This window comes from Rhinichthys klamathensis, unplaced genomic scaffold, assembly GCF_029890125.1.
Source record: "Rhinichthys klamathensis goyatoka isolate OS25496 unplaced genomic scaffold, OSU_Roscu_1.1 h1tg000262l_1, whole genome shotgun sequence".
Lineage (NCBI taxonomy): Eukaryota > Metazoa > Chordata > Actinopteri > Cypriniformes > Leuciscidae > Rhinichthys > Rhinichthys klamathensis.
In genome coordinates, this window is record NW_026606783.1 from 1,117,014 (window position 1) to 1,129,038 (window position 12,025).

The 12,025-nt window shown below is 43.0% G+C and overlaps 2 protein-coding genes across 3 annotated transcripts in view; one reads left to right on the forward strand and one right to left on the reverse strand.

Moving 5' to 3' along the window:
• si:dkey-79d12.5 (maternal B9.15 protein) overlaps positions 1–12,025 on the forward strand; it is a 161,322-nt gene that overhangs the window by 81,956 nt on the left and 67,341 nt on the right. The gene's annotated exons all lie outside the window — the stretch shown is intronic.
• The window catches only part of spaca6 (sperm acrosome associated 6), a 52,603-nt gene that overhangs the window by 3,061 nt on the left and 37,517 nt on the right, over positions 1–12,025 (reverse strand). For both annotated transcript variants that reach the window (XM_056267601.1, XM_056267602.1), the window contains 6 exons: positions 10,920–10,991; positions 10,633–10,656; positions 8,116–8,193; positions 7,498–7,598; positions 6,743–6,899; positions 6,464–6,644 (listed from right to left, as the gene is read on the reverse strand). In XM_056267601.1, the coding sequence (XP_056123576.1) occupies positions 6,464–6,644; positions 6,743–6,899; positions 7,498–7,598; positions 8,116–8,193; positions 10,633–10,656; positions 10,920–10,991 (613 nt within the window). The remainder of the gene's footprint in view (positions 1–6,463; positions 6,645–6,742; positions 6,900–7,497; positions 7,599–8,115; positions 8,194–10,632; positions 10,657–10,919; positions 10,992–12,025) is intronic.

A 12,025-nucleotide genomic window follows, 5' to 3' on the forward strand; every position in this document is an offset into this window, starting at 1 on the left:
TAGCCGGCCTGAACTCCAGGCACGATTCGCTGACCGAAATGTAAGCAAGTCCCTACCCTCCCTACCAAGCAAGCAGGAGAACTGTGTCTTTAAAAACAGGACTTTTAACTCACTGCCTGAAGAGGCTCAGGGGAGGTCTCTGAATGCAGTAGCACCAGAGATAATCCCAAGAGGGTAAAGAGTAGGCGCAAGGCGGATTTATTCTCATTGCTTCCCTCAGGAACCTGACGATCAAATCGTGCTTCCCAAGGATTTGCACCCCTTTACTGCATCATGATGTGCGTCAATACAGAGGCAACAACATTTTGAGGGTGGAAGAGACAGCCTCACTCCAACCCATCTAGCAGGAGGAAAACACTGAAGTGATCGAAAACATTCGGGATCTCCTCAGAAGATTCTTTCAACGAATAGGTACCACTTCTAAGGTGGAGCAAGCCTCATTCTGAGGGTGCTCAACAGAAGCGAGGGTCTCTACGGCAAAACCTTGTGGTAGTAACGAGAACCTCCGTATCCCGTTCCTTTTTTAGAACCAGACCCGGAGACTCTCCAGGGTCCGTCAGGAAGGCTGTCGAGAGTAGAGAGGTCTGGTTGGGCCAATAAGGGGCAACTAGCAAGACCTGCTCCATCTCCTCCCTGACCTTAGCACAGTCTTGTGCAAGAAGGCTCACTGGGGTTTTAACACATTTCTGTGAGGGCCCCGGGGTCAGCTGTGGCCAGAATCTTTTCTGTGTTGAGGAATGCTCACTCAGACAGGAGAAAGAAGAACTTGCGGAGGGAAGCATCCCTTGCGGGCAACATATGTAACTGTGCGGCTCCGAAGTGGTCCCAAACAGCTGGACCGCCTGGGGACGGAGTCTCCACTCTCCCTGGGCCACAGCTGTCGTGAGGCTTGTCAGCGGCATGATTGAGCATGATTGAGGTGGATTGAGGTGGCGGGCGAGTTGTGACATGAGAGGGAAGCGCAATGGTCGCAATGTTGTCTTTTCAGACCAGTACAAATTCGCTGAGTAGTGGTGTCTCAAAGCGAGATGAACTGCAAGCAACTCGAGGCAATGGATGCCAATGCAGTCGGAGGGCCGTCCCAGACCTCTGTCACTGCATGCCCTTTGTACGTGCCCCCTCAGCCGGTATTGATGGACACTTGTTCCAGGGACCGGTGGCCCGGAGAAACAAAAGGTCTGTTACAGACTGAGGGTTTGGCAGCAGGCCATGGTGCTTTCACACGGAGTGTGCCGCTCTGCCACGGCCACCTCTGGACTCGGCCGCGAAGTCAGCGCTGAAGCGGTTTTCGTATGGAGGAAGCCGAGCGGCTGCATCTACCATATGCCCCAGGAGCCTCTGAAGAGTTTCAGTGGGACCCTTTCTCACTTCTATACAGCACTAACCATCCACACACTCTTTTTCAGAGATGCGGTGGACCGAATCCATCTCCAAACTAGAAAGGAGATCCTTAGTCCATGGACGAGTTTACTCTTTCCCAGTTGACCTGAGGACCCAACTGGTTATGAGCACTTGAAGGGTAGGACTTTGTACTGATACTTCACACCTTTCGAACGCACAAACACAGGATGGCCTGTGGTGCGGAAGGATAGAGATCTGAAGTACATGTCTCTCAGGTCGAACGCTGCAGACCAATCTTGGGGACGGAGCATTTGGAAATGCATCTCTGTGTAACAAATTGAACGGAGGCTTTCGAAAAAGGGCCTGTCTCAATTAACACAGGACCAAGATGGTTGTGACCTACCTCTCTAGGGTACAATGAAGTACGGGCTTATAGAAGCCAGCCTTCATATCGGCTGGAGGGAGTGGCTGCATCGCGTCCTTTACCAGTAGACTGCGATGTGCGCACACAAGATAGGAGCACTGCTCAACACTTAGGTGTGACTAAAGTCACTATTTTTAGCAGCATATTTGCTCAACACCTAGGTGTGATGAATATCACTGAGCTTGGGTGAAAGCCGAGCGAAAAGGAATCGCAAGCCGAGTCTGATGGTATAGTTTGGGGCCATTTGGACTGGTTGGGAAGCATTTTTGGCTTCCACGAACCAGGCCAGGGGCCAGGGGACCACAGACGTACCGAGGTGGGGCAGTGAGGTGGAGGACAGGGACCTGGCTCGGAAGGCCCTAAGGCGGCCCGAAGCAGGGTCTGAGTGTGGTGCACAACACTTACCGGTCTTCAAGAGATGGCCAGGGATGCGTGAGAAGGCGGATGACCGGGTCCTTGAACCGCACCCAGCTGCTGTGATGGTGAAGAACAGGGGGCTGAGGGGTGCAAGGCTTTACAGGGTCGCACACCGCCACACTTGCCCTCTTGGGACCCAGGAACAGATGAATTTGCTCTTTTTTTGAAGTGTGGATATCGCTTGCTCTGCTTGTTTTGGGAGCCAGCGGTGGAACAGACACACACACAATGAAGACTTCACCCGGCCCTCACCCAGGGGGAGGGAGTGGATCGGTGACCAACTCCAAGAGCATTGTTGTGAACTTTTTTCTTCTAAAGTGTTTGAAAACTCAGAAGCGAAGACCAGGAGACTTGGTTGTATCTTAAGCCGGATTCCTTATTGAGAACATGAGCTGCATTGCTGTAGTCTTTCCATCCAAGTCTGCTTCGTCCAAAAATCTTAGGGCAAAATACCTTGTGTTCATATAGCTTACAAAGGGGGAGGGGTTACATAGAGGTGGAGACACTCTGAAACAAAGCATGTAAATTAAGTATAAAGGTTTAGAAACCTGCCCTAGACTGAGAGTGATACCAATCCTAATCCAATCAGCATAACTATTCAAACTGAGCCAGGGGCTCCCAGAGCCATTAAAGACAAAGAGTCTCAGTAATCTGATTCATTTAACTTACAATAGAGAGACCAGGACTGGCAGAATCTCTTGCTTATTTATACCTCAAATGCTAAATTCAGTCTACTAGACTTTCTCAGTTTATATACTATTGTACTGGAACCTAAATTAAACATTTAATAAATTTGTAACACTATTATCCTCCTCCATCCCTGAGCAGCTTGGCAGCGCCTTGAGCGGGCTGGGCGTCCCTACCGGCTCCATGCTGAGGCCTGGGTAGAGGCTGCTGCAGAGCCCCAGCGGGAGCAGCGGCAGGGGAACGCCCTCGGCGACGAGCAGGCGGTGGAACTGCCACCGGCGGATGCAGGATGTGCCGGATGGCCTCCGTCTGCGCTTGGGTGGAATAGAACTGTTGGACGCAGTTCTCTGCCGCGTTGCCGATCAGCCCATCCTGGGAAATTGGGGAGACCAGGAACCAAACCTTGTCCGCATCCACCATATCAACCAGGCTGAGCTGAAGATGGCGCTCCTGAACCACTAAGGTGGACATCGCCAGACCGATCGTGCATGCCACGACAGATGCAGTGGGATGCAGTCTGGGCTGGTCTGGGCTACCCTCGTGCATGTCCATGAGTGCCCTGACCTGATAGACCTGTAGCAGCGCCATGGCACGCAAGAGGAGGCGGCTTGCCCACAGGCTATGTAAGCTCTGCCCGTCGGAACGGACAAGAACTCACAGGCCTTAGGGAGGAGACGAGGATCCCCCCAAAAGGCAGCGGCCGCCGGACACAGGTGCACCTGTGTCGCAACAGACCGCGCCACTGGAGCCTCGCAACCCTTCACCGCTCCTCCATCAAGGGTAGTGAGGGGGAAAAGCTATTCAGGCAGTTTCTGGCAGAGAAAGGTGCCGTCCACAACCTGGTTAGCTCTCCATGCACTTCAGGAAAGAAAGGCACTGTGGCGGCGAGCTGAGACCCAGCGCGGCCCACTCCGAGATACCAATCCTCCAACCGAGACTGAACCAGAGGCCAGCTCACCCTCCGATGCTGCTATCGACATCTTATCCTCTTGGGGAACCCCAATATAAATGGCTGATCGGTCCATTACAGAGGGACCAGCACATTCAAAAGGAATTCCATCGGCTGCGGTGTGATGGAGGGGTGAGGAGCCCACAGGGAATGGTTACCGGGCGAGACATCCATCACTATCCTCCGATAACCCATCCTACACGGCACCCGGGCATGGGGCAAGGTAATGGGGACTCCAGCTTTGCGGACAAAGGCGAGTCTCGAGACAGTCATATTCCCGCAATGGGAACATGAACTGTCCATAAAAGCTGCTTCAGCGTGCTCTAAGCCCAAACACGTGATGCAACAATTGTGACCGTCAGAGAGGAACAGGGAACGACCGCATCCAGAAACGCACAGGTGGAATGACATCTTCAAAAAGACGCAAACACACCCGTGTTGCTCTTTCAGGAAATAGGACCCATCACCAGTGGCGTAGCATACAGTGAACTGAACAGTGAACTGAAAAAGTGAAGCACTCACTTTTCTGCCCTCTAACCAGCCGTCAACAAACACAAACATTTAGAAATTTGTTGCTGTTAAAACAGCAGTCGAGAGCTCAAAGCTCGCGATCACCGCTGCACTGGCGCTGTAGAAACCACCAGCACTGGGAGAGTCTTCCAGAAGAACACAGACACACTCGCTCGTTGTAAACAACAGCACTCTTTAGAGACATCAAACGATCGGCTCCGAAGCGAAAGGCAACTAGTACGTGCATCCACTTCCGTATTTATACCCGCGCCGTGGGGGCGGAGTGTGTGATACAAATCACGCACGCCAATTCCATTGGCTCATTCAATAGTACTTGAAGATGACTGGCTCCCTGGAGTGATCCCATTCAGTCGACGTCGACTACGTCTGAAGTTCTCGACTGAAAGGGAACTCAAGTACACCGGCAAACAAGGATAATTAACGACACACCTGAACTAAATGAAGAATCAAATTAACAACCATGACAACCAACTCAACTCAAGAAAACTGAAAAACAAAGTCCAAATGGTGAGTGACTGTGACAACAACATATCAATTACTAAAAAAGACAACATTTTTTAATTTTTATTTGTTTACTGGCGTCATGTGGCGTCAGTGTTAGGGTAACGCATTACAAGTATTGCAAATTAAGTAATCAGTTTACTTTTTTCAAGTTGACTGCCACCTCATCTGTCCCCATGTAAGAAAAAATGATGTAGATGTCGAAGATCTCAAAAATGAAGTTTATTACAGCATAGCAGTGGCAAGGGACACGAAGCACCTTGGGTTCACTGGCGTCAGAATGAACCCCGAACTCATCCCAGCGTAAACATTTTATACCGTCTTACATCTGTCTTTCCCCTCAGCATGTAAATGAAACTCTATCTTAAATGTAAATTGAAGAGAACTAAAAGTGGTACCTCTGTGTCCATGTCTTTGATCTTCTTTCAAATAAGAACGGCCAAATGTTTAAGGTGATAACATCTCTTTGAAGCTCCCTAATCAAGATGGTTCTTGAATACCCGCTGTCATTCCCACGCTATAGGTAATAAACGTGACTCTGTGATACTTTTAAGATTGTAAGGAATTAATTCTATGATAAATAAGCTCTTTTAAGTGAAGGAACATTTCAATACATCTATATTGGAGTGGAAGTTGGATCGGAGCAGACTATAATTTCTTACACCATGTTAAGAGAAATCGAGAGTAAAGTGCAGAGGCATTGAGTAAACAAGATGCTTACAGTAGTTCTAGAATTAATGTGAGCATTCAGTATTCCTCAAAATAAATCAAAACAGTGAAACGCAAACTCAGAATATTTTTTTTCAGTCAAATTTTTCAAAAATTATTGCTTGCTTTAGGTGATTTCTAATTGTTCAATAATTAAGTTGTTGATGCAGCATCAGAGAGCCCATCTTTCTAATACAAATATTCTTTATGTAATTAATCTCACTTTGCTGCTGACATTCGATGATCCAATTCAACCATACCAATAAGCAAAAATGACTTCCCATAACCAAACATCACATTTTTGTTTTATTTTTTGATCTTCCTATTCTTCTGCAATCCTGATTCCAGAATGGCAGCACAGCTGAATGCTTTATTTGACCTGCACCCTCTACTGCGCCCTCTACTGCACAAGCGTGAATTTGCGTTTCCTTCAGTCTGAGGATTATTCATTTTTTGTGGGTTTTGTTATTAAAAAACAAACATGCAAATCCAGCCCAGGTGAGAAAAGTAATGCAAAAGCAATGTAACACATTACTTTCCATAAAAAGTAATTAAATAATGCAATCAGCTACATTTTTAGAGAGTAATGCAATATTTTAACACATTGATTTTAAAAGAAACTTTCCCCAGAACTAGTGGCCCTTAATCAATATACGAGAACCGCGAACAAGCGAATGTGTTATAATATTTGAAATATTAACTTACAGGGTATATGTCAAGGAAATATTTTAGGGGTTCAGCTGACAAAAAAAAGTTTGGGAATCCCTGCTGTAAGAAATGTTTTACTTTTCAATATAATGAAATATAAAATAAAATAATAAAATAAAGTAAAATAATTAAAATAAATAAAATAAAATGAAATAATTATAGGAATAACACTGAATAATTATTTTGAAAATGATTACCCTAGCAAAAGGAAGACCAGCAGAAACATTGCAGTCAGACAGGTGGTGAGAAGGGCGGGACTGGGCATCCACAAGGTGAATTGATCCTTAGGGGACAGGGGAGGGAACTGGCCTCCTGGGAGGAGAGCCTGTTCAAATACATCCTGTAGTTCTGCATGGCCTAACTGTGCCAGAGGGACCACTGAGGTGGAAACCACAGACATTTGGTATATAGAAATTGAGATCAGTAATAGCAACAGTAAAGGAATGTCATTCTTTTTTTCATACGTGCTTGGTTACCTGTGAGGTAGTAGTAGATACGGACGAGAGAGTGCTCCTGAGAGAATATTTCACACTGGTAGGTGCCTGAGTGCTCTGGCCGGGCAGAGGAGATAAAGTAAAGTGGATCCACTCCAACCGTGACCTCATCAAACCGATCCATCAACATCGTTATCTCCTGTATGTCAAGTTCAGCGTTTGTAAGTACAAAAAAGAATGGGAAGGAAAGGTTTAAAAATTCTGAAAAGTACTAAAACATTTAGCAAGTGGGACTATATAAAAAATATAAAAATAATACAATTATAATTACAGTATGTTTCCTGCAGAATTTACCAAAATTAGAGGGGGCTATATTATTTATATATATTTGTTAATTCTCCAGGAAACATATTGTAATTTTGTCTGCATTTAAAAAAAAAAAAAAAAAAAAAAAAACAAGATGAATGAATTAATTCATGACATACTGTAATTTTGAGTGCGTTTTTTTTTTAGTTTTTTTTTATTGCTACATTCCGCTCTAATTTTGGTAAATTCTACAGCTTAAAATAAAAATTATTTATTATTTTTAAATTTTATGAATAAAAAAATAAATAATGGATGGATGGATAGCCAGCCAGCAAGAAACTTACAATATTTTTTTCTGGATAAAACAACCCCCAAAAAACAAGGGGAATGAATTAATGAATTAATGATTTTTTAAAAATAGTAATTAATATTCGTTTTGCTCATTGGTCATTTTAAACTTTGTCAGCTATTCATGGTGATCAACTCCTCACCATTGCATATCTCCAGATAATCTCTGCACCTGTGGGCAGCGGGAAAGGGACCTTACACCACATCTGAGTCCTGTTGTTCTCTTGTACAGTGATTTCCTTCACTGTAAAACACATACATTACACACAAAAAAATACATTGGACACAGATCTGTATCACTTCACCTTGCAACTGAATGCCTTTTTGTCAACAGAAGGACAGAGGCAGCACAGTCTGCCCACCATTCACCTAATTATAATATTTAAACAGAGCCTCTGGTGAGAGCAGCCAAGGAAAAGATACGTTGAGCAGTAATTGTAGCTGTACTGAGTGGAAATGAATACCACAGTGTGTGGGAGAAGGCCTGCCATCTTAGGTGACCCACATGTGTGAAAATGTGTCAAGGCCCAAGGTTTCGTTTAACAACTTCGCTGTGCACTTAAGTAGAGTTAAAAGCTATAGATGTCTGCGCTGTGTAAATGCCGTTACATAATTACAGAGGTGGTTCTGTCAGGTTGAGTTATAACATATCCATCATGTCAAGTGTGGAGAGAGTGGGTGGGTGGGGGGCTGCATAGAATTACACATCATAGTTGATTGAACAGACTACTGTGCAGATGTAAAGGAGCCTGTCAACTCACCGGGGCAATCCAGCGGGAACTCACAGGAGTCGTACTGACAGGTCACGCAGTTATAAACAGCACCTTGCGCCTGGAAACCTAAACAATACATTTTATCCCATTTATAATAATTTCTTTTTTAAACTGTATTTGAAAATCAAAAGGCATGTATGTTTGGAGAAGAAGTGTATGGAAGAGCTTGGACATTGCTATTGTAGGATTACAAATTTATTTAAATGTTTAATTTAAGTTCCAGTACAATAGTATATAAACTGAGAAAGTTCTGTAGATTGAATTTAGCATTCAGCTGTTGAGCACGAGATTCCTGTCCTGTTCTGTTTCTCTCTATACAGCTGCCAGACCTGTTTCTCTCTATTGTAAGTTAAATGAGTCAGATTACTGAGACTCCCACCCTTTGTCTCTATGATAATTTAAGGTTTGAGCAATCTAGTCAGGCTGATTGGATTAGCATCTCAAGCCCCTGAATAACTGCTATGCTGATGAGATCAGGGCTAGGGAATTTCCGGTAACGAGCTGACTTCCGTACTACATTTTCATGTTTTGTTTCAGAGTGACTCCACCCCTATGTAATCCCTCCCTCTTATAATGTATACTACAATGTTTGACTCAAGACGTCAGACGAGATTGAGATGCTACAGCGACTCAATAAAGAACTTCTGCTTGAAAGATACCTCAACATCTCCTGGTCTGAGCTTCTGACTTTTCTACACTTTAGAAGAAAATAGTTCACAACACTATCTATAATGAAAAGATCACCACAGTGGTGGAACTTTTTGATGCCATGCCACCTTAAATGTCTAAAGATTCTCCAAATGTTCCTGACAGTCTAGCAATCTGAGGCCTTGTCCAAACTAATACGTTTTTTGTTTGAAAAGCATCTTTTCTACTTCCGTCCCACATTTTGGCCTTCCATCCACACTGAGATGGCATTTTTAGCAACGAAAACAAAGCTTTTTGAAAACGCTCTCCAAAGTGGATACATTTGAAAACGGCGTTTTCACGTTGTAGTGTTGACTGAGAAAACGGAGATATTTGAAAACGATAACGCAAGTATAGTCATGTAACGCATATTGAACCCATAGATATTCATGTTTATACCGGTATTGTGCCTGTTATGTGCTATTCACTTTCACACAGTTGCTAAAATATGTTACTTTGCACACTCTTGATATCACAGTCCTGCAAAGATGGCAGAAAATTCACTCGCATTTGCTGTCCTCCGGCAAAAAATTAGAGTTGTGTAAGACCGTAAAACCTGTTGAAGAGAAAATATCTGACCACATGGTCTATTGAGACAAAGGACCTTGGCTAATTAACATCTGAACTCTCTCTCACACACACACACACCTCTTCCCCGCATCCCCCACTCTTGCAGATCACCTGAAACTCACATAAGAATATATGTATGGTTTTAATGTGAATGATTATCATTAAGGATTGTGTTTAGTATCATTTTAAAGGTCTCAGGGTGGCTGGTACGAGTGTCTCATTCCAAAAGAAGTAAAACAAAAGGTAATAAGGTTATTAAGAATATAGAAATATCTTTCACACAGAAGGGTTTGTCTTGGAGTTAACACCTTCTGGCCTTTTGTTTGAATGCAAATTACAACTAAGCAAATGGTTACCTACCAGTAAATTTCCACTGGAACTTACATATGAAATGAGGTCATGGTATATAAGGAAATGCAACTGGAAGATCAGGGCTGTTTTCTGTATCTCAGATCAGCCCGTGAGGTTAGCTCATGTAGTTCTTAAATGTTGGGTTTGCATCTATTTCTCTTATCAGAGCATTTGATGTTTTGTATTGATGATCTTTGAACTGATTATGAAATTGGCATAATACTTTTATCTGACATAATAAATTGTTATATTTGATTATTCTAACAGACTTTGACTTTATTTTCCTTGGAGTTAAAAGGAATAGTCAAACATTAACGTATACTTAATGATGCACAGATATCATTGAAAAACACTTTCATTTTATGGAGTCAGATGAAACGAGTTAATACATAAGATAAAAAGTATTATTTAATTAAAAATCCCTTTGCCATTGGAAGAGACGGAACGCGCATGTGACCTTCACCGCTAATTTGAATGCCGCCCTTGGATCGAATTAGACAGACTTACAGTTGCGTTTCAGACAAAACATACTGTATAATGGTGAGTGAGAGCGACCTGGACGCATCAGTAAATGGTGAGATATTTTGCTAAATAAAATGATCCTGCCAGAAGAATTGCGTGATAACTTGATTATGTCTTGTTCTGTCTGTATCATCAGTGAGCTTTTATGAGGGTTCACGCATGCGCTGTAGGGTGATTTTAGCTTTTTCCGACGTTTCAGTGTGGATGAGAAACTTTTGGAAAACGCTTGAAAACGCTAGTGTGGACAGAGAGCGTTTTGAAACGAAAACTCAGTTTTCAAATCTATCCGGATTAATGTAGACGTAGCCCTAGAGACCACAAAATACATCACAAGAAATGTTTTCATCAGGAGGATCATCACATAGATGTACTTACCACAAGGGGGGAAACATCCAGAGGCTGCAAGAAATAAAAAAAAAATAAACATGTTTACTGTAATATCCATGTGCAAGGAATACTGAGATGGCTGGGTGAATCAAGTTTTAAGGCTGGAGAAATTATGAAGATAAGAGAGAAATAAGAGGAAATTGTGATGAAACTTATAGCGAAGAGTAAGAGCTGCAGGTTTGAAGATGAAGGCTCAGGTCAAGTTTTTCATGGTTTAGGTCCAGTTTTTCATGGTTTAGCAAGCAAAAGAAATGAAGTGATAATGTAAGTCTCACCTCTGGGCAGCCTTGAGGCTGCTTCAATGAAATTGTTTGCTGCTGCCTGTAACCTGAACTCATACACTGTATCTGAAAAAAGGGAGAAGAGGGGAGAAGGACAGAACCATTTATCTCAATTTCACTTGAAGTGTGCATGTCAATGATTACATGTGTGTTCTATCAGGCTCTCTCACTAATATTCCATGTCAGTCTCTCTCTGTCTTTTCTGCTTTCCCCAGTGTGAAAGAAAGATGAGCTCTCTGATGCTGCATCAACAACTTAATTATTGAACAATTAGAAATCACCTAAAGCAAGCAATTATTCTTTAAAAATTTGACTGAAAAAAAATTCTTTTTTTTTTCTCTATTGTGTCCTTTGTATTAGGTTAAATTTGTAATCAAACCAATGGAACTGACAGGTTTACAGCTTTACAACATCCAAATTCTCATAAAATGCACTGCGTTTCTGGTTGCGGAAAGTGCAAGCAATCACTTCACATTTGTACACATCAGTTTTCAGAATACGTTATGTTATGTAAGAAACCGAGTCTCTAGGCCTTGTAGCGACAACGAGAATGAAACCCACACAAGTGAAGCTGTCATACATAATCTTAACTAAAGGAAGGACGTTGTCAATGTTTTATAATTTGGCAAGAACAGATCTGTTCAGAAATGGTGAAACAAGAGGCCCTAACAAGAAGTCACCTGACCCCTGCGACTAAACAGACTGAACCATTCAGCGTCCCGAGCTAGTTTTCCCCTCATCAATTATTATATCTCCTTAAGGCTGAAAAAGTGGACTTGCATACAAAATACCCTTTGTCTTGAAGACAGCCATTTGCGAACTAAACCCTCACGTGGTACACACCACGGATGCACAAATGCTGACCATAAGGATACCCACACACACACACACACACACACACACATAAGGACTTTCCTCCAATTCTCCAATACCAATAAAACTCATCCCAGAACAATTCTTGACTGACCCATAATCAAAATCATGTAACATAACATAATTATATATTGTGTTTACAACCCCTGTATGTGTCTATTCTGCTTAGATCACATCTAAGTCATGTAATTGTTTTGAATATTAGAGATACTGGAATGAAAGTGTCG